Below are 26919 nucleotides of genomic sequence, written 5' to 3'. Positions count from 1 at the left end.
GCCCCCGGGGCTCGCGGCACGCCCCCGATCGCTGTCTCTGCGTGTCGCGCTGTGGCCCGGCCGCGATCGATGATTGGGCGCTCGGCTGTGCGCGAGGAGGAGCCGCCCCCGCGCGCACCCCCACAGGCGGTGCAGGAGCCGCCATTGCTGCGTGTGCGGGCCCGGGGCTGCTCCCGCGCGTCACAACGGCTCCACGCCTCCTCAGCCTCTTCCCCTGCCGTGGATAAGCCACTGGCGGAGTAACTCCTGCGCTCGGGCTGCCTGATGCCGCGTGCCGAGGGTGGTTGGGCCGCTGCCCTGCTCCTCCTCAGTGTAACATGGGGCCAGGTGATGTTCTGTAGCCAACGCTACAAGAGAGAGCCTGGCTGGGTGTTAAACTGTGGGCGAGGGTGGAAATGCTCAAAGGGAAAGGCTGAAGGAGGATGCTGCCCCCGAGACTGTTTAGTATTATAAAGGAACATGTTTTTTCTAGACCAGTCTGCTAAGTTTTCGCTTCAGAGGTAGTGCTACAACACCTGTGAGCCAGTAATCTCGACAAAAGTATGAAGTGATACAAACTGAAGTTTACTGGCTTTAGTTCCCCTTCACTTGTCATACTTGGAAAAAAAAGCATTTCCTCACGTCTTTTATCTGGAAATGCACACTTGGCAGGAGCATAATGTTGAGTGGGGGAATAATGTAAAAAGCAATTTTTTTTTCAAGGTTTCACTTCATTTTATGCATTCCATAGAATTTTCAAAAGCAGTAAATTCAGAGCTAACTTAGAACAATGGATATTCTCAGATCGTGGGGTTTTATCTAACAATAAAACTTGGCTTGCATCACATTTCTCCATACAAAGAATAACACAAGAAAAGTGGAGTCCTTTCTGGGAATTTAATACTAAAATAATAAGACCTAGCTTACATAGCTACCACCAACTACAACTGCTTATTAGGGCCCTAATCACATTGCTTAACCCTGTAGGAACAACCCTGCTGTCTTCTTTCAGCACCTGGGAGCCCAGCAGGAAAAAGGAGACTTGAAACCAAAAAACTGTTCTGGGTTGCAGGTGAAATCTCCTTAATGCATCTGAACATGGCAATCCAATCAATCTCATGCAATTCTTTTTAGAGTTGGTTCTCAGAAATGTCTCAAACTGAAGGGCAGCCATCCTCTGGTTTCAACATGCCAATAAATTCCTCAGTGGAAAGGAGAGGCTTGCACTGGAGGTGATGAAAGGAAAGAGGTAGCTGAGCTGGGGCACCACTCGCTGGGCAAGGGAAGAGCTGATGCTCATTACAGTCAGCTTGGTGTAACTTACCCAACAGCAAGGGATTTCCTGAGAAGCTGCACCCTTTGCCACTGCCCTTTTGGAAGGAGTCCTTACACAGTCATCATCAAATGGGGACACATCCTGAATAAACCCAGAAGGGTGGGTTGCTGCCGCAGAGGGGGCTGAGAGGGGAACTGGCAGAGAAGTAGAAAGGAGAGCATGTGAGGAGCACTGTGCCTTTCAGAAATTCTTTGCTCTCTCGAGGAGGGTTGAATCCGAAGTGTGTCATGCTGCTGCCTCAACGTCATCATCGTTTTCCTTTGGCCATGGATGTCCTACTCTGTTTCATTCTCCAGAGTTATCCCTGTCGCAGCCGCCTCCTGTTACCCCACTGGCTCTGTGGCAGACGTGCTGCTAAGAGCAGAACCACCTTTCTTGTAGCTTGCACAAGCTGAAGCAATTGTGTGACGTGAGGTGGTTCAGTTTCTCAGGAGCTGACTAGTCATTATTGGGTAACCAGCTAGATCAAGTTACAAGAGAGCTTTTTTGCTGCCATTCTGTGAATTTTTCCTTTGAACTTTATGAGTCATGCTATAATATAAGGTTTAGACACGTTTTCCACTCAATATAAAGTTTAGACACATTTTCCACGCAGCAGGAAAACCTCCTAGGAAACAATTAGGACGAAAGGCTAAAATGTTTTCCTCAGCTTTCAAGTCTGGCAAATTTCACATGACTCAACACCACCATTTTTTTTCCCTTCACACATCATTCTAGGAGAAGGGGCTGTTACTGGATGGTTACAGGTTTTCTCCACCATTTTAATTTTGTTTCAGTCTGCAGGCAGGTGACTTTCGATGGCCATATATGAAGTTGACCTCTGGCTGGGAAGGGTACTTGTCAAAATACTACAGGAAACCTGTGTGCTTAGAGGCTTAAAGAATGGTTGTGTACAGAGGAATTTTGACTTTCAGCATAGTTCACTCTTGTCAGAAAGAGTGAATTATTTTTAAGTCTAGTTCATTAAGATAATACACAGTGTGGTGCCAAAAGAATGCTCTTTGTCAGTAGCTTGTAATGCTTGTTGAAGACTGTGGTTTCTCTACTCACAGTACTTTATTGAGGATGTTTCTTTTCCTCATGGTCACTGTGAAACACAGGCAACAGAACCTCTTTCACCAAAGCTGTAAAACCCTACTGATAGCCCTTGTGGGTGATCTTGAGTAATTTGAAATGTAAAGCTGGAGTCCTGTTGACCAAGTCCCAGGGTAGAAGAGAGCTATAAAATGTAAAGGTCTCTTTGGTTCAGTTACATACCTCATGGAAATTTTTTTTCCTGAAAGAAGAGTGTGGTAATAAAGCTGTGAGCCAGCGGAGCTTTTCTGTTATTTCTCTTCATGTATTTGCCACTACAAATAATGTATTTTATAATATGTATAAATAAATACATATGTGTATATATTAACTTACGATGCTCATATTTTGAATGACAAGAGCCACACTGAAAGATGTGATAAAGTGTGGGATGAGAAGGAGATGGGTATGAAGGCTGGAGTATCATTGGGAGATGAAGTGCCAAAGTCTAAAGCACCATTGAAGTGTGCCAGTGGAGGAAATTCAAATGAAAGCCAATGGAGGCAACCTCCTAAATTCTTGCAGCTTGCTGGTGGCCAGCTTTACTGCTAGAAGATATTTTAGAGCCCTTTATGCTAATGCTCTATACAGCGAGTGCATTACACCATCTCAGGTTGGCTGTCTACAGATTACTCTTAAACAGTGTCTGAGTTTGCTCACGTGGCTCTTATCTTCTCTGTTGCTGATTAAAATCTTGATTGTATGGAGCAAAACACCTTCCAGCAGTTTTCGTGGAGTTTGCTGGATTGCTTCAGACACTTTCAGTGGTTTTTCTTGTATTTCCATATTTTTAACGGTATCAAATTGCTGGAAGTTGTGTGCTGAGCGAAAGTATTTGAAGTGGCAAAAGTCAGAATTTTGTATCTTTTCATTAGCAGACTGAAATCACATTTCTCTGGGTGGTAAAAAGAGGCTCATTTTTTTTCTTAGGGAGATCATTGCATCCACCTCTTGGGAATCTGACAGGACTGCAATTTGTGTGAACCCAGGGAAGTGGCTGCCTAGGCTGAGTGTGCCTCATGCTACTATCAGTTCCCAGAAAGGAAGAGAATGGTTGTACAAGAGGCTGGTGAGTGAGCCAAACTATGGGCAGAAAAGCTGAGAAGAAAGCTTAGAACAGACCTATGCAAATGATGGACTCAAGTCTGAATCTGGACAGACAAATAATGCCTGCTGCATTCCTGTTCAGTGTCTCAGTGTACTCTTTCCCTGTGTCTTGGGAACTATCCCTCAGTTCTTATCTATGAGGGCAGCATGCAAGGCAGAGCCAGAACAAGGACACTGATTTTTGTTTTGCTAAATGGACTTTGGTAAAAATGAGCCTTATAGTCCTGGCTCGGGTGCTAGGATAGGGCAGTTACAGAGCTCAGCAGCATTGACTCAATGGATCCAAACAGTGACAATGGTTTTTTCCATCAGCTCATCAGACAACTGCCTCCCAACATTGTTATCCATTGTTAGCAGATTCTGTGTAGGCATTGCAGCTATGCTATTTATTTTGCAGCCTGGCGTAGATTAATGGTTCTCTGGCAACCCTGCTCCAAGGCCTTGAAAGCCTTTATGAAGGGTAGCAGTAGTAAAGCCACACTTAGGAAAAGCTGTGGTGACACAAAGCTTTTGCAAAGCTGCTGAAAAATTGGGGAGTGTCCCAGACATACTCACAGATACAACTTGTGGGGCAGGGGTGGCCATTTGGCCATTGCCTGCTGTGATTTCTGTTTGAAGATTTCACTGAGTAAGATTGATGGCTGCCTCATGAGCTGGGAAGTGGATAACATGACTTTCTACACAGAATGCAGGAAACAATGAGTAGGAGCTTACTGGAGTTTTTCTTATTCTGTGGGTATTCCCAGTAGTTGGGAAGAGGGTTCATCTGCCTTTATGTAATTTAGCAAACTCCTGTGTAAATTTGCTGTTTTCTTTAAGCATTCCTACCAATATATCTCTTTCATCAATCATATAAACTTCATATTCCTTTTCCCTCAAGAGGCAGTCTTCCATATGGAATATCAGAGTGTAGGAAGGGTTAAAACCCTGAGGCTATTGAGTCCTTTTTGATTTGACATTGTTGAGTGAGCTGCAAAAACCATACTGATTCTTGAGTATACTGCAGGGTAACTAGGAAGAATGGAGTAAAGAAGAAATGGAAAAATCCAGTCCCAGAGATAACAGCAGAGATACTTGGGAAACTAAAGTGCTCTTTCTAGACTTCAGGTTGGGTAGACACTATATTTGCTATTGTGTTTGAGAACTGTTTGTCTTGTGTTTGTTAACTAATGGGGTTTCTAAATGTTTGAAAGTGAAACAAATTACTCTGTGCGTTGTAGACTGGAGAATCTTGTACCGGACCAAGGCAAGACAATGACAAAATTCCTTTTCAGATATACTCTATTCTGAGGATGGTCAGTTTAAGATAGTGTGTTTTTATGGATGTGTTAAACCTGTACAAGACAAGTATGGTGACTTTTTCTACATCAGACGCTTGCTGAGTTCTTAGGCAAATTTCATCCTAACTTTTTATTAAAAGTTTTTGCAGACTGTTCACAAAGGAGAAACCAGACATGGTATCTACACTCTGGTAAGTAGGATACTTCATTAGGGTGAGACAGGTACACAAACTGAAACAAAGGAGTTTTTAATCTTTTTCTCTATTTCGAGTACTTGAATGTACTTTAATCTTTGTGAAGACAAAAGAATTAAGAGAGTTATTTACATACAGATTGGACTGTGACTGCACAGTTACTGAAGATAAAAATCAGAGCAATTTGTCTGACATCTATTGTCCTCAGCAGTGCAATTGGCAGCTCTCATTTAGACTATCAGGCAGCTGACAAGTTCCTTCTGCTTAGCTCTGTCTGCCTCAGTCATCTGACGGACCTTGTACCATCATCCTGAGTCTGAGGGGGGCTTGGGAATGAAACCAAAAGTATCAGCTTTGGAGTGCAGAAGTACAGCTTGTTGGTGTGAGGAAGCAGCCTGAAATGATACTTCTTTTATTCCCATGGCAGTTCAGTTTTTCTTTCAGCTTCTTACCCAACATACATTTAAGACCCAAAGAAGAACTTATCAATTCCAAAGCACAGTAATGACCAAGACTGTTGTTTTCTGTCCCTCAGTGTGAATGAAATTCTATGGGAATGAGGTATCTCATCTGCATCAATGTTTCTAGCAATCCTGCTAGATAAATATCTAGTAAATATACATGTCCTTTAATAATACAAAAATCTGTCTTTCTGGTTTTACATTGATTTTTAATCGACCCTTATTAATCAGGATTGAAAGTGGCATGTTTGCAAGAAGAGTTAGGAAACTTTTTTGGAAAACATGTAGGGTATGTGACTTCAGGAGTCTGTTGTGCATAATACAGCATTGCTACCTTAAAGTATTTATTTTGAGTTCTTAAAATAGAGAAAACCAAAATGGGAAGAACTAGAAATGGACCAATTAAAGGGTACATTTTCAAAATTTGTCACAATGTGGATTATGTTCTCAAAATGTTTTTTTTCCCTGAGACTACTTTTTCTTGCACAGTGTCCTGGGATAACTTTGTAAGGATTCCTCGAAGAACCAATATCAGGGCAATACTGATAATGCATTTTGTCTGTCTTATAGTGGGAAATCTACCAAAGACCAGTTTTCTGTGAGGTACTAGGTAGAACATAGATTTGCAACCATTTGTAGTCTGACCTGATAGTACTAAGTTCAATACAGAAGTAAGTCTAACAAAAGGTGGGGGGTGGGTTGTTTTTTTTTTGGTGGAGCAGAGGGTTTGTGCTTGTTTTAAGTGCATTTATGTGTTTTCTAGCAGATAATGGAAAAGATTGTCCAAGACAACATGATGCTGGTTAGAAATCCAGGAATGACTTTATAGACTCCAAATTACTGGGAAACCAGCAAAACCTGTTGCTACTAATTAATTAGCATGGTTTTATACATAGGCAGGTATCATGATCACAGCCAGACATGTTAGAAAAGGATGTGCCACTCCCCTCTGTGCTAAGCCTAGTGTCTTGTGTAAATTTATTATGGGTCCCTAATAAACAATTTTCTAAGGCAGCACTGGGAAGAATTGAAGTTGTCTTGAGGAACAGTATTGTTATTTCTAGGAAATTGAGCAGTAGCTGTTATTGGTAGTGAAAATCAGGATCAATTCAAGAATTTTGAACACAGAAACCTTACTTTTATAGTAGGGATGTGTCACAGAAAGAAACAGTTTGCGTCCGCTTTTGTGAATCTGTGTTGTGTGGTTATGTCCCACCACACAGTGGCCCAGAGCCTGCTTTGCACTCGACCACACCACTGCATTCTCATGCCAGGAAACCCTTCTCTGTTCCTTTGTGATCACCATGTAATTCTCACACATGCTTTGAATTTACCCTTGACTTACTTGAGATTTAGTCAATCTCATGTAGTAGTGTCTGACCTACCTTATTTGTATTAGACCAGCAGATTCAGTTGAAAAACTTTGGAACTCTCAAAGCCAGTGTATCCTAGGGAGGTTCTGTAAAAAGAAGGTGGTGTTAGAGGAAGACAGACCTGCTCCTGCTTGACTGGGATTGCTTTGTCATGCTCACTCTGCAGGTGGTAGGACAGATGGTAAAATACAATAGCTAAGACATGAGTGTGGGGAAAGGGTAGAGTAGTGGAGCAGAACCATTCAGTCTCACCAACAGCTAGTGCCTGCCAAAGTGATATCCAAGGAATCAGAAATCTGTGCTGGCTCCCACAGTGACGGCTTTGTGCAAAAAAATCACTAACTAAAGTCCTCTTGCCTATCCATCCTTGTCCAAATTTCATTGAGGGAAATAATGGATACTGATTTTTTGCAACTCATGGTATGCATAATTTATGAAAGCGTCTGTATCATACTTGTTGTTAATAGATCTGTGACAAGGATGAGAAGATGCTAAAGACATGGTATTTTTTCCTGCTGTGTTGGCTGTCCTTGAGTCTTGAGGCTAATCCTGGTCTTAAAGTGGGGATTACTCAGAAGGGGCTGGACTATATTATGTCTAACATTGCCAGAAGTTAATTTATCATAAACACTCTATGTACAGAATATTGTTTCTTAATAGAGGTGCAATGAAGGAACAAGCTTCTTAAATACTGAAAGAGAATATATTTCTTTTGTCACTTCACACCAGGAAGACACTTTGTCTCTTCCTTCATTTATTTCCTTTCTTTTGTGTGCATCCCAGGTGTGAATTTATTTTTTATTGATGACTGCATTCTCCTACAGTCCAGAAGGTTCTACTACATTCTTTATACCTATATACTTTCTTAGAACCAGGATTAGATGGTCATACCATTTCTCTTTTTGTAAAGTGTCAGAAACCTGACTTATAGTGCAATATTTAGCTGAAGATAAGCAGACAAAATTGGGGAAAAAAGCTTACCATTTTGGAACAGCCATATAGCTGCACACCTCGACTCTCACTCCTGCATTTGGCATGGGACAACAGCTGCATGTACTATTCTCTAAAAAAAAAATGTAGTGACTGCCATAATCCTGCCCCTAACAGAAAATTTCCACAGTATGTTTTCCATACTCTTTCTATTCATGCTAACTTTCACTATCGCTTACCTAAAGCTTACTCCATGGGTGTGAAGGACATGTAATAGAATTTCAGTTGTTTACAGAATTAATATTAGTAATAAAGGTTAACAAGGCACAAATTCAACAAAGACTGGGTCATGCTAAGGATTAATTGTCATTTATGTACCGAATATGCTGACAGGTAAACAATGGACTTGTGAGGTGAAAACTAAAAGGGTTTATGCCACTGAGATGAAAGCAAGGATCAAATCCACTTATTTGGCTATATGAGCATTGTTTTAAAGGCTTCTGAGGAGTTGAAAAGTGCAGGGCAAACATCAATCACCCAAAATAGTATTGATCTCCTTTGCTTTCTAGGGATCTCTGATGCCTTTAGGTTCTTAGTGTGAGCACAGGAGTTCTTGTGACAGTCAGCATGGCCTTCCAAGAGCTGAATGAACAGACTAAGTTGGCACACCCCTGCATTAGTAGTAAGAGCAGATTAACAGTACCCCTCCCAAAGGTATTTCTCATATTTGAACATCTTGGTGCCTCACATTTCCCTTAATGTGAGAATTGAAGGCTGAAGCAATAGATCCTGCCTTCGTGCTTCTTGCCTGCTACAAGAACCTTGAGAGAAATTCCACCTGTGATCACTGTCTGCCTTCACCGACCGTCATGAGAGCTTTAAGTTATTTCAGTGAGAGGCCATATTTTGCTTCGGAGACAGGAATTCCCAGGGAATCATAACTTACTTCTCCCTCATAAAACATGCATTTTATAAAAAGATATTCCAGTGTTACCTTATCACAAATTTCAGTTCTTTGCTTCTAATACTATGGAGCCTGGCAATGAAAAAACCCAGGTGTTTTGTATTCAGCAGTTTTGAAGTCAAAAGCTAAAGACTCTTGTGTTACAAACATTGGAAAGCAGGACATCATTCAGTATTAAAGTTTTAGTTATGTTTTAATCAAAGGTGAGCAAAAAGAAGGAAGGCCCGAGGAATTTGGAATGAAAAGATGCAGTTTGTTTACAGTAGGGTCTGTTTATATTATCAACACACAAATAGCATTGAAACATTTGAGAAAGTAGATTCCTTAAAGAAGGAAAGAAGGTAAGGAAATAAGTCAGATATCTGAAGCAGGCTGTAAAGGTTGAGGTGCAGTAGCAAAACACATGTACTGTGAAAGAAACTGGAAGAAATAATTTTAGAGGATTGTCTTTAAAACTCAAACAATTTCCTGTACACAAGCAACAATTCAGACAGTTCTGCATTTGACATACCAGCACTTCAGATGCATATGTCACACTTTCTATAAGTAACCACTACAGAGAAAAGTTGCCTTGCTACATCATAACTTGCTTTTTCATCCAACAGATGTGAGCCAATCTGAGGTAAGGGTTATGATCAAGTGTTTCCCAAGGTCACCCACATTATGAATGAAGGGAGTATAAGAGTTCAGAAACCTGACATGAACTCTAGAATATGAAATACAACTCAGGGACAAAATGATCCTAACAGATTGTCTTGATCTTAGATTAAATGGCTTATATGTGAGCTTAAGAGAAGTTATAGATGGGAATATTTGTAGTCGGAAGGTGATATAGGTAAGGATCATAGAATCAGAGTGTTGCAAGAATTATGTTAAAAATTAGGATTAAATTATTCAGCAGTGTATCTGGGCCTTCAGGTGCCTGAATCTAATCTGCAAGGCACATGCTTTCCTATGTCCTCTTGTAGGCAGGAGGATTGGGATGGAGCTCCTGAAGCAAGCAGTATTGAAAGAGACTTTCCCAAGCTGGAGTGGGCAGGAGAGTTTCTCAGTTGTTAAGATCAACTATGTCATTTCAAGGTAAGTAAAGGAAATAATTTTCAAAGTTTTATGATGAAACCACTTTTCATTACAACATTGCAATAATTACACAGCCACTGTTTTGTTCAGTGTAAAATTTTAGTGGTTCATCTAACTCTGCTTATGGTTGGTTTTAAAAGTACTTGTTCTGCTACACTCAGAGGTGAGCTTTATAAAGCTTCTGAAGGAGAACCTTGGCTGGTTTTTTTCATCTAGTTTGTGTCAGAGTTTGGGGCAAGACAGGTGTAAGCATGGCTATGATACAGCAGTAGAAATAGGTGCAAAAGAGGGCAGAAATGGTGTTATTAACAATCTGCTACTATGATGGACCTGTAGCAGTGAAAATGATCTGTTTGTGTTTGATGAAAAAAAAGCCAAAAAAGGGATAAGATGAAAATGTGTGCAGGAGATTATGTGTCTTGGCTGATGTGGCAGGAAGTGCAGAATATTTTTGGATTAATTTACATAATAAATTACCATTTTAACTGAATAGGGCTCAACAAGTGTTTATTGAAGAGGAAAATCTTTGTACCAGGAGCAGCCAGTAGAAAAAATGGCTTTATAGAGTTTCCTACAAGTTCTCCAAATACAGAGACTAATATAGAAGCAGGTCTTTCTACAGCCTTCAATCCCACCTTCCAATAGGCTATAAACAAAAAAACAAGAGAACATGGAGCCAGATTCTTCCAAAAGGTACACACTGAAACAATGATGAGCAAAAGGCATAAGTCAATCACATCAAGAAAAGTACTGCAGTTAGGAAAACATTCTAGGGAGCACCAGAACAAGGGCTGAAAATGTTGGGGAGTCTGCATTCCTGAATGAGTTCAAGACTCAGGTGGGCAGAGTCTCTGAGTTGTTTCATCTTTGATTAGGAGGTTGAACCAGAAACATCTCCTGAAGTCCAATTTCAATCTAAATTATTGCATGATTTTCAAAATCCCAATTCATTCTCCCAACGATAGTTCTTGAAATTGGCAGTCTTCCCGGTATATAATCTGGTTTTAGCTCACAGCAAAAAGATACCTAAAGGTATCAGGCATGCCTGAGATGTTATTGGAAAGTTATGGTCATTTTAACTAAAAGTAGCTGGTGCCTTCTGCCCCAGGGAAAACAGATTAAAGGCAATTGTTTCAGATAGCTCTGCCAGATAGCAGGGAACAATGAGGAATGTACACTGCATGATTAGATGACATGTGATATCTTTACAATGTTCAGCTCAGTTCAACACACTCATTTGCAAGACAATATCCTTGAATTTCAGAAATATTTGTTCTGGCAGGGAAATACTCAAGTAAGATTTAATTGAGAAAAATGGATCCTCTCCAGAGCCCTTTGTTTAGGCAAGGAAGCAGAATGGGAGAACAAAAACTTTGGTTGTCTTCTGCAAACGCTAGCATTTGGACAACCTGGATTTATTTATAAATGTAGTATCTGAGATTAAACATGGATTTATTCTTTGCCTGGCAAGAAGATTTCTCTTTAAAGAGTTCATTCTTCTCTCAAGTAAAGTTTTTGTTACAAAAAGAAAAAAAAAACCGAAAACAAACTCCCCACACACACCCACAAAAAAAGACCCCAAAAAACAAAAAACAAAAGAAATAAAAACAAAACAAAAACAAACCAAAAAACCCACCCTGGCTAAATATCAAGGATTCTTTTTCCAATGATGCTATGAGTTATAATGTACAAGTGTCTTTCTTTCCTAAAATATACATGGGTCAGTTATTTCTAAGAAATGCTTTTACTGAAGCATAGACTTTGCCTTTTATACCAAAAGGGTTTTAAGTGATCAGAGGTCCTTCATAGTCTTTTGACATGCAGTCTAATAATGCCCCTTTCTGTATTCTGTGGGCACAGAATTAATGCTGTAGATTTCCCAGAAACTTCTGCTTCCTTTATTCCTGGCCCTGGCATTTATCTGTCAGTGGCACAGGCTTCTGCTACAATCAGTGCAGACTGGAGAATACACACATGGCTACTGGAAGTTTTGTACAGAATGCAGGTAGGAGGGCTCTGGGAGAAGGATTGCAAATGAAACTAAGAAATATACTGGGAAATTATTTTTCAGGTCAGATATACTTTAGCATTTAACTACAATCCAACAATAATCTATTTGAATAAACTTCTTAAGAAGGAAACATCCCCTGACAATTAATGTTGTTTTGTGGGGTTTTTTTAATTATTTTACCCCAGAGGTCTCTTTGGGAAGTATTAGTTCAGACATTTGTTAGCATGCTCAGTTTGTCCAGGCATTGCATGAATATTCAGGACCTCAGAGATTACAGTGGCCACATTTGTTATTTTCTTTGTATCATATAGCTGGAAGGTCGACTCTATAGCTAATTAGCTCATAGCTAATTGGCTATGTGCTAGTACAGTGTATATTGCCTTCCAAAGAGCTCCTAATAAAGGAAGGGCACTGTCAGAATGCCAAACATTCACAACTTCAGAAACTCCAGAAATTGGGTTGCTATGGAAAACTGACTTAGCTTCATAAGCCTGTGCAGTGTAAGATTGTCTGTAATGACATGATTACACACTGATTTTTACACTTATTTCAGTATTCTTGCAATACAATTTTAATACAATGGTATTAAACAGTATAGCTTTTCTTGGGAGTGGGGAGGGCTAAAACTTCTGGAATATCAGAAAAGTTTGCAAGGTGCTAATCTCTACAGTTTGGGTTAATGGAGCAGCTGGTAACAGTAGGCATTGCTCTACTGTGAGCCAGATAGCACAGCAAGATGGATCACCAGGCTGCAGAATTTCACAGCACAGCACATCCTGATTCCAAAGGAGCATGGACATGCAGTTCTACATTCTGTCTCAGTGAGACTGGTGGCTGGGAACTGCTGTCACTGTTCCTCCAGCCTCTCTGTTTTTTCTTCTGTTACATCACTATTGTGAAGAAAAACATACATGAGCTGAAAAGGGGAGGTTTAATATAGTAACAGTGATAGGAGGGACTTGCAAAATATTGTGACTGGCAATACTAGACACTGGTTTGTTTAGGGGCAGTCTAGGGTAAAAATTAACCTTTTAGGATCACAGCTTCTTTTTCCAGGAATTTTGCGTTGCCTAAAAAAAATTAAAAGGAAAGTGGAGAGACTCATGGTTTGAACTTTCTCTTGGACAGGGTTCTTTCTCTATAGCATTGTGCCACCACTGTAGTAATGCCTGAGAGAAGAAAACCCAAGCAATCAAGATGAAAAGGTGAAAAGTGATGCTTTCAGTGTCAGTTCTATTACGGTAAATGAGGTTTATAAGAATATTCTAACAACCATTCAACTCTCTATCCTACTTGGTTGGTCTACAGCTTTTGCAACACGTAACCATAGTCCTAGTACCTAAATTTGCTGGAACTCAGGTTTAAAGAGATTTCTCTTGATATCTTAGTAGGGATTTTAGAAAGATTTCTCTCTTAGAAAGGAGAATGAATGGGTTTGGGGTGAACAAAAAAAAATGGAGTAATGTAAAGATCTAAAGGAGTCATTGAAAATTTTCTTACAGGAAAGAGCAAAGTGGAACAATTAAAGCGCTGATAAAACTCGAGTTATATATTTATGAGCTATCTGGCTTCTGCTGTTGCAGTCCCAGAGACCTTTAGGTTGATTTGTCATGAAAAACTGGAATGTCCTGTATTTCTGTGAAATTGTGACATTTTTGTAAACTTGTCAAATCCTGCACTGAAAATTCATGTCCTGGAAACCTTTGCATATAATCTGTTTTTGGATACCAGGCATGTCCCTAAAATACTTCAATCCCTTGGAAACCCATTCTTCATTCTAGATAATAGAAGCAAGAAGTCCTTTCACATTTGATTTACAGGCCATTTCTTAAATAGTTCCCTTACAGCAGATGTTTTCTTGACTGAGTTTGGCTTTTTTTCTCCAAGCAGCAAAGACCAAGGAGAAATTGCTGTGTTCATCTCAGGACTGTTAATTGTAGTTATCTTCAGTGTCACGGGATAGCACAGGCCACTTGTCCACGTTGCTACACAGTTGCCAGTTGAGCATTGGTAGTGTTAAAGTCAAGTCATGTGGAGGATCTAGGTATGTACAGCAAACTTTCTAATTATTCTATGGGAAGTAGCACTGTTTGTACCATAAAGGGACACTTTTCAAATTTTGATTTCTAAGGATGCAGCTACAGGATGTGATTAACTACTGAAAGCTCTGAAAAGAGATTTGTAAGGATCTGTTTTCAAAACTGGACTCCTTTATTGAGTGTGTGAAATGCAGTTAATTTACATTTCTTCCTGCATGTGCTAGCAAATGAGCTGACTAGACCTACTGCACATGAAAGCACTGACATTTGACCATATTAGAGAGGACAAGGTTGCAAATGGAAGGTTGCAGGTATAAAAGGCATCTAGATTGATTAAGCTTTTTGACAAGCTGACCTACAATTTATAAATACAGCTTTCAAAAGAGAATATGAAACAATGCTTACAGTTCTTACTATGATTTTCTAGAATTTTTTTTCTAAGACAAAATGTGGCTAATTGAGCATCATTTATAAATTAACATTCACAACTTTGCAGATTGCCTTCTGTATAGCCCTTCTGAGACTCTGACCCCCTAGATTTGTCTGAGACTCTCAAATTAATAGAAACAGTCAACTGTTCAGTGTACCATATTGCTATAATTGCTTCTCATTAATATAAATGACATTCATGTTCCAGTCTGATAGAGTTTATATTTCAAATATGGCAGTCCATGGTAAGAAAGTCACTGTGTCCCTTTCCTTTCCTCCAGCTGGATCTACTGCTTTCTGTCTGGTTATCTTGATAAGCCCATTCACACCAAATTGGATAAAATGTAAGTTTGCAAAGATGGTTTCAGTTAGCAAAGGGAGGAGTTAAAACACAGGCCCTACATTTCTGACTTGTCTCTCTTTTCATATAGCTATGTCTAAATATTAAATACAAAACCAAATTGATGGATGCACTGCTTAGAAAGCATAAGGGTGAGTTGGTGATAGCAGTTTTTTGTTAAGTAATTTTCATAGTGCTCAAATTGTAGCCATTTTTATTAGATGCCAAACTATTCCCATGTTCATGGTACAAAAAAAAAAAAAAGGAAAGGAAGAAAAATGCAGCCACTGTTCTGTATCTTAACATACTCCATACTGCACCCTAGAAATCTCTTGCATGCATCTTATGTACAATATTCAGATTTCTTCTGTAGCCATAGGAAGTCACCTGCAATCTTTCAGTCTGTTGTAACTGACTGTGTAATTTCTTTAGATTTTGGAGATGAGCATTTTCCTGCTGATCCTTTATGCTTTTGGTGTGTGGACATAAGACTTGTGTTCAGTGAGGTAACGAGATGCTGCAGGCAGACCGTGTTGCACAGAGCTTGTTTCTTTTCCACCAGTAACTATACCTGTGTCATTCTTGCAGAGACATGAATACAATAGTTATATATATTCAAAAAGGATATAAGATTTTCACTACTATAGTCAATGCCACAGCTTTTTATTATTGTTCTTGTTAGGGTTTTTCCCCTCAAGATTGAAAACATTTGGTTTTTTTCTCAACTCAAATTATTTAAATTCCTGTAAGTAATATAATTCAAGTCATAGTTTGTTCCCATTCTTCACTGTTCATTGTGGGTATTTCTATTATCTGCTCTGTTATTCATAAGCAGAGTAAGTAGACATTTATTTTTCTTAAAATGACCTATACCTTCCATGTGCCAAGCAGTGGCAAATATTACTGAAAATCATGGTCATCAAGACAATTTTCTTATGTAGCACATAATTAAACACTTCAGGTTCCAGGGCACTCTGAGCTGTGCTGTCACATTCATATTCATATTGAGAAGTTCATAATCTCTGTGTGAATTCCCCATTTCTCTTTGAAGCCGTCTGATTTTTATACACTATAAACAGACCGCACAGTCCAATCAAAAGTAACAGACTGAGGCTGCATCCAGCACCTTTCAGAAAAAGTCTTCAATCGTATTGATAATGAAGCACTCTCTATGTGAGAAAAGTCCCTTTCTTCAACACTGATAGGCAGGAAAATGTGCTAACGTCTTCTTCCAAAGGATTTAATCCTCTTTAGCAGTATTTCACTAACTTCATGTAGGAGAGTTTAGTTCTCTTGTGCAAACATGTAGGAGAGTTTAGTTCTCTTGTGCAAACATGTAGAAAAAACCGTGACTCTGCCCTGGATTTTTCACTGCATGGGAGAGACTTCTGCAAAGTGTATTCAGTTGTGAACAGCAGGAGAACAAGGCCTAAACCAGGAGGAATCAGTGGCTTTTCCAAAAGGAATACTTTCGCTCTTTCCCTTATAATAATTTCCATGTTTTTCTTCTTCCATCTCCCAGCATTATTCTTCAGATTCATCACTGCTAAAATGCCTTTGCTTTAACTAAGTAATAACTGTTTGTAATGTGGTTTTTAATTAGCATCTGTTTTGATTTTGTCTATTATTCTTCTAGTTTTAAGCCAGATTGACACCTTTGCACAAGTAGACTGTTCTCTGGTTAGTTCTCCAGCAGTCTCCAAATCACACATTAACCTGTATTTGAAGGTTATTTGTCTTTAATATCAGTGTGCTTTCTAAGACTTTTCTGATTATCTTTTGAGTTGATTAAATTTCTTTCACTACAGTCTTACTCAGCCTCTCCAATATTTACTTAGAAAAGCAATAAGACATTTTGGGAATTTTGGTCAAGAGTTATTTTGGAAACCAGCATTTGTTAATTAACCAAAGCTATTATTTATAATTAAATTATTTCAGAGTTGAAGCCCTTCAGGGGTGCCTCACAAACAGCTTAAAAGTGTTCTTTAGATACACAGCTCTTGTACTCCTGCTTGGTCTTCACCTGTTAGCAGTGATACATAATCTGTGATGGTTCCCAAAGTGATTGCAGTCCAAAGCTGGTTGTTTTGAGATGATTCAGCTTCTTGTATAAATACAGGTCACACCCAGAAAGAAGGCTCCTCTCAGACAGTCATTGAGCAGCACATAACAGTTCTTATCTACTTTCCACCTTTGTTGCAGGAGTTATCTCAGCAACACCCAGTTTTTCCAGCAGTTTTAACAGTCCTTGTAATTCAGAGCATCCCCATGGCTCTCAGAACAGACTTCAGTTAAGAAAAATGTGCCAGAGCTGATTTTGTTCAAGCAACTCTTACCACGCACAAAAAACTTTGCAAGCAGGATATACGCAGCTTTAAAGAACTAAGCAATTGCTTATCAGCTACTGTCACTATATTGAGTTCATAGGCTAAGCTTTCATATATGGGCATCACAGTGGGACACAGGATGACTTTTCTAAGTCAGTCAAGGAAGTTATTCAGTGCTTATTGGAACAGGCTGGTTCTTGATGGTTATAAATTGTCTTCTTCCAACTTCCAGCTTTTTTTCTTAGGGTTTTATACCTTTCCATGCCAGTGTTTTTCCTATTGAATCTTCCAGCTACTAACATTCACAGTGTCAGTAACTACACTATCTACTGTCTGTATTACTCTTTAATTTCGTGGCCTCATACCCTCTCACATTTTAATATTTATTTTCTTAGCATACCTGAACCAAGGTCCCCTACCTGTGCAGCACCCAAAATAGGTCTGGGAGGATTGGCAGCTGGGCCAGGACTAAGTGTTAGCTGATATAAAAGGTTCTTTTGTGTCCCTGTCCTAAGCAACTTCCAATGCTTTTCAGGAGTGCCTGAAGATTTTCCTGAAATGCCACTCTCAGCATTAAATTTTAAAAGGTGTCTTCGTTACAAGAGAAAGAAAACTGTGGTGTAGAGAATTATTTTTTGTGTGTGTCTTGTAGCTGCTGTTCAGAATACTCACTTGAATGCTCAAATTAAAACTTTGAAAGCATGGCACCCAGATTTTCTTTGATTACTGTTTTTTTCTTTTAAGAGCCATAATTTGCTGATTTTTAGGGCATAACACAAACTTATTTGCTTAGTTCAAGGTTTCCTTAATGTCAAGCTTTTCTTCAGACTAGGAAAAAATCTTTCTGTTCAACCGCTGCTAATGCATTCTAACATACTAAAATGTTTCAACTAGAAATATTTGATAATGACTTTTTGCAAGGCATAGTCTATCCAGTAGGAAATCACACAGACCCTCCCTTTGTGCCAGCTCCATTTGCTCTCCCAAACCAGGGTGATTCCATGATATATCTGAGAGTCTCTAATTATTTTCTTATGTCTGCTTCACTGGCTCACTACAGAGCAGGGTCCTTTAACATCACTATCTCCAAAGAGGTGAGTATGATTTGCTTGTAATAGAATTACAAATATTAGCAAGATGGATAGTCAGCAAAGAAGACTAACACCTTATGTCTCCCATTTCACATAGATTTGGGTCCTACTTATAACACTTGTAAGAGAGATTCATGACATTCAGTTTGTCATAATTCAAAGTAGTCAAAGTCCCTCTCAGACTTCAGACTGAACTTCTTGGCAGCTCTAGGCAAAGAATGACAGAATGAGCATCACAAAGTTGGTGTGCCAGGAGTGGCAAAAGGAATCTAAAAAAGCTTTTCTCAGCATGGATTCCACATAGAAAAGGGCAAGACAAGAAGTGTACTGAAGCCCCAGTCTGCTGCACAGTGGCCCATGATAAATGTATTGGTTATATTGAGAAACTAGAATAAATCCTCAGACTTAAGAGAGCAGCAGAAAGAAGCAAGCAGCAGGTACAAGCAAACAAAACTTCCCTCTGTGGTTGAAGAACATACAGGACCTCTCAGAAATGCCAGTTTCCACAATGGCATTTGTAGTCAGAATTTCCAATAAGTTTTGCTAACTGTACCAATGCTAAGAGGGTCTTCATGAAAACTGGTGACACAAATGGTACTAGTAAACATCATCACAGTGGTAAGCAGCAAAAAGGCAAATGAGATTTTTGAGTCCTTGCCTCTGACATACTCAGTGTATTTCATCTGAGAAAGTCTTAGAGGCAGAAGTCATGTCTGTTCTTTCAAAGAATAATGCTTGTTTACTGATATATGCTCCTGAATCAAGTCCATGAGAAATCTCTCTCTTCTGTCCCAAAGAGCACTGTGGGTTCCTTAGAAATCATTCTGGGGCAAGAAAATACTAAATCAAAACATGGATTATCTAAAACTAAAATAAGCAGGATGTGTTGGGTTTTTTTTTTCCCCAAGGAAAACCTAATTTTCAAGCTGATATTAAATGATATTAAATTTATATTAAATATAAATTATCTAATTTATTTTGTTTAGAGCTTAATAGCACTTTTAGTCTAAGCACTTCCCTACTCAGACGTTTTATTTCTGAGGTGAGTACTTTTATTTGTACAGATCTTTTAAGAAAAAGCAGTTTCTAATGTTTTCTATGGATATTATCTGTGTGCTAGCTCATTTGCAAAAGCTGGGAGGAGACAAGAAAACTGGTCTATTTTTAGTGCAAAATTCAAACTTACATGTCTACCCCATGATAACTCTTCCTAACTATATCATACTACACTTTAGTCATTCTCTACTCCTCTGAGGGGTAGATTTTCTCTCAGTCTTTGAAACAGTTAAAAAGAATAAGTGGTAGCCATCTGTCAGGTCACTCTCCTTTCATTCCTCTCCAAAGTAATGGTATCTCTGCTATTGTTAGCCTGACTTCTCTTTGCAAAGATTCCTGATTTCTGACTCCTGGAGGTTATATACAATGGGAAATAATAGTCATGAATCTCTAAATGTGATGCAAGAAATTAAGATACTATGAAATGCTTTAAAATATGGCAATATTTGCTATAAGATTATGAAATTCAGAATCTGCATGGCAAATGGAAGCTTCATTCTCTAGGAGTTTCCCAAGCTTTTCAAAAGCTTGGCTGTTTTGAAAGGCTGTCAACTTTTCCAATTTCTTTATATTGTTAAGGTGATTAATTTTTTTTTAACTGGAATAACTCATTTCCTTCACTTATTTAGCATACTAATCTCTTTCTCTTAAAATATGTTTTTCAGGAATAGCCTCTAAATTGTTTCTCTATATACATTCAGTATCAGTGAGTTTAAAACTTCATCATTTGCTTTATCATCTCTGAGACTCAGAGTATATGAAATGCTAATTTTGTCACTTCAGTTGGTGTAATGAAAATGAAGCTTTTTTAATACTGATTAATTACAAGAGAATTGGTGAATAGCACCTGATTATGATGCAGGTATAGGAACTGTAGCTTGAGAAAAGCTTAACTCTGGCCTCAACAGTTTCTTCCTCTTGTAGCCACCAGCCTCAGCAGCACTGGGCCCGCTGCCGTGTAACTCCAAGCAATCTGAGCAGGTTCAATCACCTCCTGCAGTCAGTTTAAACGCAGGCAGATGTGTCCTACAGATCACTGGCTGTGTAGAAGTGTTTTCTGTTCTGCCAAATTCAACCACCCAGTACAGCTTTGCAGGGAATCTAGTAAGTAAAAGGAGCTAGAAGATAACGTTCAGTGCTGGGGCTGAACAAATCACACACTAACCTTCCTGGTCCTTTGAAAATCTTAGAGATTAGCATAAAATAGCATATAATGCTCTGCCACAAATGTGCACACTGTTGTGTTGCATTTCACAGGAAGAAAACACACACCACGCATTGTAAAATTTAATAAATTTAACAGGCAGGTGCAGAGAGCCCTTTTCTCCATGTGGGAGGTTGAGTAACTATTCAATAATAAATTGTAACATATAAAAATGTTACTGTCTGATCCCCAGTGTTCCCAACCTTTGTGTCATGAAATAGTTCAGGGTGTCCCCAGACGTCTTTTCATTAGATTGCAAGTGAACCAGTTATGTCAGCCATGCGAGGACTTAAATGATCCTTATGATAAAGAGGCAATCAGGGCAGTGTTATCACTCTGTTCACTCAATCCCACTTGCTGGCAGAAAACAGCAAATTCACAAAAGATTTCACAATCTATATATATTGACCACATATCTAAACAAAAAGTTTAGACAATGTGTTTCCAATCACAAAAGCAACTGCATTTGTGCCTGTATCTAAGACAGTATCTATCTGTGTGTACAGTCACAGAAGACTGCTTTGTTTTTTTCCCTGCAGACAGCCAGTACCAGAGCCAATTTGACTATAAGCAAACAGAAGTTGATTATCTCATTACTTCTGAAGAGGTAACCAAGAAAAATTCAGAAAGAAGCATATATTATCCCTACATTAGGATACAATAGAACTTGTGTCAGGCTGACAATGCTTGTTTCACCATGAGAAAAAGAATATTAGTTACCTTCTTTCTCATAGGAGCTCCAAGGTACTTTCAACTGGTTAGTCTAAATTTGGACATGAAATATAATAATATTGTGGAACAACCATGTCTCTTGTGCCCCATAATGTTCCCCCTTTCTGTAGCTTAAATATCTTTCCAAATGACAATGTTCAATTTATTGGTTATCTTGAAGGCATCTGTTTCAGTCTATGTTGGTTTTGGAGAATCAAGTTCAGTAGTTTACTCAAAACCTTCTGAATGTTGCTGCAAAGTCTGAGCATCATAAACAGAAGTGCTGGAGTGCAAACTCTGCACTGGACCACTGTCCCTATAGTTCTCCATATGCCTTCACGAGAGGGGCAGGGAAAAGTGAGACTACATAGCACACACTGCAGCAGCAAGTCATCAAACAAATGAGACTAGAAAGGTGTCTGTAGTTTGAATCAAAGCTCAGAGCATTTTAGATTTCACTTAGGTCTTGCTGGTTTTGTGGTTACCTGCAGCTGTGCTTGTTCTCAGCTGTCTTACAACACATTTTATCCACACTTCAACTAGGGCTGGGTTTACAGCCCCTTTCTCCATAAATGCACATGATGGGTAGAAGCAAAGACTTTCAGAAAAGTAGCCCACATCAGTGTTTCTTCATGTTAGCTCTATACATCAAGGTGAGTTAGAATTCCAGAACTTATAACAATTTTTAATTTATTATAATTTCATTAAAGAAAAATGTGAGCAGTCTTTTCTTAGTTTTAGTCACTGGACCTTTTAACAGGAAAAGAGGACTTAGAATGATCAGAGCCTGTCAGTATAAGTTTAAGAAGTAATGGTGCTGCTCACTTAGAGCTTTTGACACAAAAATGTGTTCTTCTGTTCTTCAAAACTTTGTTTTTCCCCAGGAATATGTGTACAGTGAACCAAGGATTCATTACAGGCACCAGTGGGAAAAGTTAGCAAATCATAATAGTTAGAAATGGGTATGAGTTTATTCAAATCATAATGAATATTTGACAAAGGTATAGTTCAGCCATTCCAGGAAATTACTATTCCAGAAAAATTTGATTTCCCAAGTCTTGTGGTCACAGCACTGGACTACACATGACCATAGGAGGAGATTAGTATCAGAAAGAGCCTGATGATTCTAGAACTCATTTTTAGTTGTGCCAGTTTTAGTTAAAAGTTGTTGGGAATTGAAGAGCCTTTGTCAAAGTTAAATGTGTGGATCAGCGTGAAATAAGTATGAATTTCCACAAATGAATCTTCAAGCAGTGTGCATAACTTGTGCCTCTAGTGAATCCTCTTCTTTTACTTTTTCTTACTTCAGGTTCCAGTTTTCCCTTCAGCACTCCAGTCTTGGTTTCCCTGACGTAAGTTTATAGTTTGAGTGCCTAGGAAAGGTAGCTGAGCCCTTCAGAGACAAAAGAAATTCTTCTGAACCTATTGTGAACAATTGTTGGTCTGTCTTGGGATATCATCTGCTGCCGCTCTTTGTGTTTTGAAACCCTATATTCTCTGCTTTTCTTTTTCTTTTCAGGAAGAGGAGATATCTCTGAGAGTGTTGGGGTTTTTTCCTCATCAGAGGCTCAAAATGTTATATAGTCTGCCTAGCTTCAGACAGAATTCACAGCTGGATGGAGTAGGTGTAGTAGTTGGAGTGAATACAAAATCAGGCTTAAATTCCATTTCAGGAATGATCTTAAATCACTTCAACCAAATACAACAAAAACAGGAGTTTAAAAGGGGAATAAAAAAACCACAATGCCACTATTTTGATCACTCACTGTAGACTTGGAAATTCTCAGTGAGACTCTACAGCAACTCAGTCCAACCCACATCTTTAAGTAAAGGTAGAAAGACCCTAATCACAGTGGCATTAAGACAGAGCATAAGCACAGGACGGTTCTTCCATCCAGAGAGCAGTTCACTTCTGAGAACTGAGTCCTGCCAGCTGAAATGAGGTTTAGCATATTTCATTCCTAAAGTTAAGATTCATCGCAGGTACTTAACATAAAGAAAAAAATCCTTCAATTTAATTCATTGCAAGAAACATGGACACCTCTTTGCCATGTATATTTTGCATTGTTCAGCTGCAACTTAAACCAAAATAAATATTTTTTTGCCTGACATTTTCTCTGTCAAGCTCTGCTCTGATCGTTTTGCTTGTCACTTTGGTCCTAGCCCTCCATTTTCCTCATCAAGCTACAATCTCATAGACATCAGGCACTAATCAGCAAATGTGCTTTTTCCGTCACAGCAGAAGTCACTGGTGGAGAATTTTCTGTCTTATGCTTTACAAAGAATAGTGATTCCAGCAATCAAAGGTAAGGACTGTAGCCAGTTCCTAAGCATAGCTGGCTGGAAAGCAAGACTGAAACCATAAAAGGGAGTGCCCAGCTTTAAAGACTCTGTTATGGGAGGTTTTCTTTCCATTTGGCGACAGCTGGACAGGTTTACTTTGTGCTGGACTTCGATCCTGGTCATTCAGCCATATGGATCAGGGGCTGGCACAGAGTAAGTGTTTGCTCCCTTTCAAACACGGGGCTAGGGTTCCATTTTCACTGAATACAGTGTGGCAGCAGAGCTGAGACTGGCTTGAGTCTTGTCCTGACGGAGTCAAGCCATGACCAGAGAATGGCCCAAACTGAGGAAGTGCAGAGCACACTTGCATCTTTGGGCTTCAGGGGAACATCTCTATCAGCTCCCTCTGCCTTTGTGCTTCTCCTGCTGCCACAGGCAGGACACAGTAGAAAATCAACTCTGTGGGATACAGGGAATAAGGGACAAGGAACAAGGGGGTGATGGCAGAGAGAAGCAGGTGGGAGGGTACAGAAGGTGCCTCTGAAGTGAACAGAGGTGAGAAGACTACTGAGGAAAAAGATGAGCTATCAATGAGAAGAAAAGAAAGAGAATGAAAGGGTGGGAATCAAAAGTAAGATGTTTAGAGAAACAAATAAGAAAAAAGCTGGGGCTTGATTCAGGAAAATAGGAATAGATGAGAATAAGAGGAACCCACAGGCTGAGAGGATCAAGTAGAGAAGAAAATAAAGATGGACAATAAGTCAGAATGGAAAACAGCAGAACCAGATTTTGAGGGGGAGATACCAGATGAGGAACAAAGGCAGGCAGATCCCAGTGTCAGACAGCTGAGAGATTGAAAAGAGGTTTATATGCAACTTTTTTGCATGGTTTTTTGCCTTTTTTGTACATATGAATAATAGCTCCTTTGAGAGACATGACAGCTAATTAAAGGGAAATTGCAAACAAATTGAGTTCCTTGAGAAAGATGCTTCTGAAGTGCATTTTATTATTACTGTCAAATGTATTTATATTTGTCCCTTTTGAAGATAAACTAGGGAAAGGATTTCCTCTTCTTAATTTCACCCACACTAGCCTTACTGGATCTGTAATAAAAATTAATCAGGTGAGAATCCAAATTTCCTCATATAGAATATTGCTGCTGTTTCAGGCCTGTGAATGGGTGCATTTTCCAGTGGTGGGCAGATCTTTTGGAGAGTTGTATTAACCTACATCAGAGCCCATTCCTACCCTAAAGTTAACTAAAGTTCAGGAGGCACAAAGCCACTCTTGCCTCCTGCCCTGCTAAAGGTCTTACCATGGGAACAAGTCCCAGAGTACTGTACCTGAATATACCTACCTGAATTTAGGGTGGGTAAAACACATTTTATATGTTTTTTCTTTAATTAGAGTAATCTAATTAAAGGTTATTTGCACTGATGTTCGCTATCAACTAGAAGGTGAGGAGGACCTTCACAGCCACTGCTGATGTCCTTTACTTTAAAGAACAATAAGAGAAAAATGTAGTCTTCCTTCTGTTGTCTTATAGGAAGTAGATGCTATAACATTAGAAGCATGGCTTTTCATCACTATTTTTAATGTTTTACTAAAAACTTCTTAAGCACTTTTCACAAAGCAAATCTGTTGTTTTTAAGTACAGTGAGTGTAGCTAATTATTATTGATGCTTTGGAAAACTTGCTGCAGCCTGATGAGAATAAGTGATTGGTTCTTTTCACTAGAGTTGTAGACAATACATTTTCTCAATATTAAAAGCTGGTTCTTGCATAATTCAATTTATCTCCATTAGTGTCGGTAAAACTTTGTGTATGGAGAGAGACCTTATCCTTTGTAAGAATTTCACAATTTGTCCCTTTGTAACTGGACACTGAGAGTGGGAACAGATCTACGAATCTCAGTGAATTGCCATGTAATTATAGACTATCATCTAGTTCAGACAGTGGCTCAAAACAGGACTAATTAGCTGAGGTTATTGAGCATGGTGTCCAGTCAAGTCTTGAACCCCTGCAAGGATGAAGATTTTATAATCTCTCAGAACAATCTGTTTCATTATTTAACTACCTTTAGAGTAAATTTTTTTCGTAGTATCTAATCAGTATTTCCCGTGTTCCAGTATGTTCTGTGGCCTTTTGTACTTTCGCTACACACTTCCCAGAAGAATCTGGCTCCATTTTCTCTGTAGTCTCTTCGCAAAATTCGCATGCAACAAAATGGCCTTTCAAGCCCTCTCTTCTCTGGGATGAACAAGCTAATCTCTCAGACTCTCCTTGTAGTTGATGTTCTCCAGCCCCCTTGGCCACACCTGCTGGTGCAGGCCAGAGGACAAGCCTTGCTAGTAAAAGTGGCCGTTTCTATGTCTTTTGTCACTAGTCTCCCATCCTACTGAGCAATAAGCCCACATTCATCTTCTGCTGCAATGTTCTTACAGAATTCCTGTTGTCCTTCAGCTCCAACTGAACTATGGGTTTCCTGATTTCATTCCTATGTGTGCAAACAAAATGTTTGTGTTCTTTCCAAGTAGCTGGTCTCAGTTTCCATCTTCTGCATGCTTCCTTTTTGTGTTTAAGTTCACTCAGGAGCTCCATGTTCTCCATGTTGGCTTTCTGCCACAGTTGCTGAACTGTCTGAACATTCTAATAGCAGTTCTTATGCTCTGAGGCAGCTGTCCTTGAAGATTAGCCAGCTCTTCTGGGCCTCTGCTCTCCAGGGCAACTTCCCACAGATCCTGCCAAGCAGGTCTCATCTGAAGTCTGTGGTTGTAATTCTGTTCTTTGTCTTGTTGCTTCTCCCAGGATCTGAAACCTGACAGTCTCATGCTCCGTGCAGCCAAGGCTGTCCTTGGCCTCTGTATCTTACAGAAGTTGTTCTTTGATTGTGAGTAGCTGCAGCTCTTCGAGGGTATCAACCTTCAAATAATTCCATACCTCTAATATTTGTAAAATGGAAGCTGTATTTTTTCTTTTATCAGTGTCAACAGAGACATTAAACTGGGAGACATTAAAAGCATTTGGAAAGCAAAAGTACTCTACAAAAGTCACACTACAGAAAGTTCAGTTCAGGATAGAAACGTGGCTTGTGCAGTTTGAGCTGAATCAGTTTATTTATCCAGCTGTCTGATTGAATACTAAAAAAAGGCATTCTGAAACCAAATAGCAGTAAGTCATAGCAGGACTTCCAATTCTTTGTGTTCTTTGGTAGATGAAGCGTGACTAGAAAAAGAATGGAAGAAGAACTCCAAAGAAATGGAGATTTTCAATTAGATTGGTGTCCCTCACTGATATGAGAAAATTTTTAGAGGTTTATGTAACTGAGGGTGTGAGTTACATTCATCATCAGTTGCCAGAGATACGAATAATGAAATTATTACGCAGGTGACTCCCTGCAGTGGATGTTAAATCTGTGTGAAGTATGAGCATTTGTTGACTGACTGACAAGTGTCTCTACCTTTTCTATTCATGGATTGCACAATGAAGTGACTCAGACTGTCCAGCAAAGTGCCCCATGCCTGGGGGCATTTGCTTGGTACTTGTAAGCTAATTGATTAAATCACCTCCTTGACAAGCCAAGTAGTACTGGTTAGCTGAAGTACTGGTTAACTGGATAAGAAAACAGAAGAAATGGAAAATATTGACTG

General features: G+C 39.3%; 1 protein-coding gene across 1 annotated transcript; it reads left to right on the top strand.

Annotated features, from left to right (window-relative positions):
* The first annotated feature begins 69 nt into the window (after nt 1-69).
* LOC115910020 (BPI fold-containing family C protein-like) lies at nt 70-24755 on the top strand. Its single transcript, XM_030959799.1, is given in 18 exon segments — nt 70-153; nt 7272-7399; nt 9671-9778; nt 10611-10616; nt 11639-11770; nt 13680-13736; nt 13738-13833; nt 14539-14605; nt 14689-14749; nt 16234-16332; nt 17852-18018; nt 19004-19061; nt 20012-20175; nt 20815-20882; nt 22296-22338; nt 23226-23292; nt 24316-24392; nt 24693-24755. Coding segments are annotated over 18 exon segments (1545 nt in total).
* Nucleotides 24756-26919: the final 2164 nt, after the last annotated feature.

Source organism: Camarhynchus parvulus, chromosome 1A (assembly GCF_901933205.1).
Source record: "Camarhynchus parvulus chromosome 1A, STF_HiC, whole genome shotgun sequence".
In the NCBI taxonomy this organism is placed as follows: domain Eukaryota; kingdom Metazoa; phylum Chordata; class Aves; order Passeriformes; family Thraupidae; genus Camarhynchus; species Camarhynchus parvulus.
Note: the sequence above shows the minus strand (reverse complement) of the source record. Positions and strands in the feature narration are given on the sequence as shown.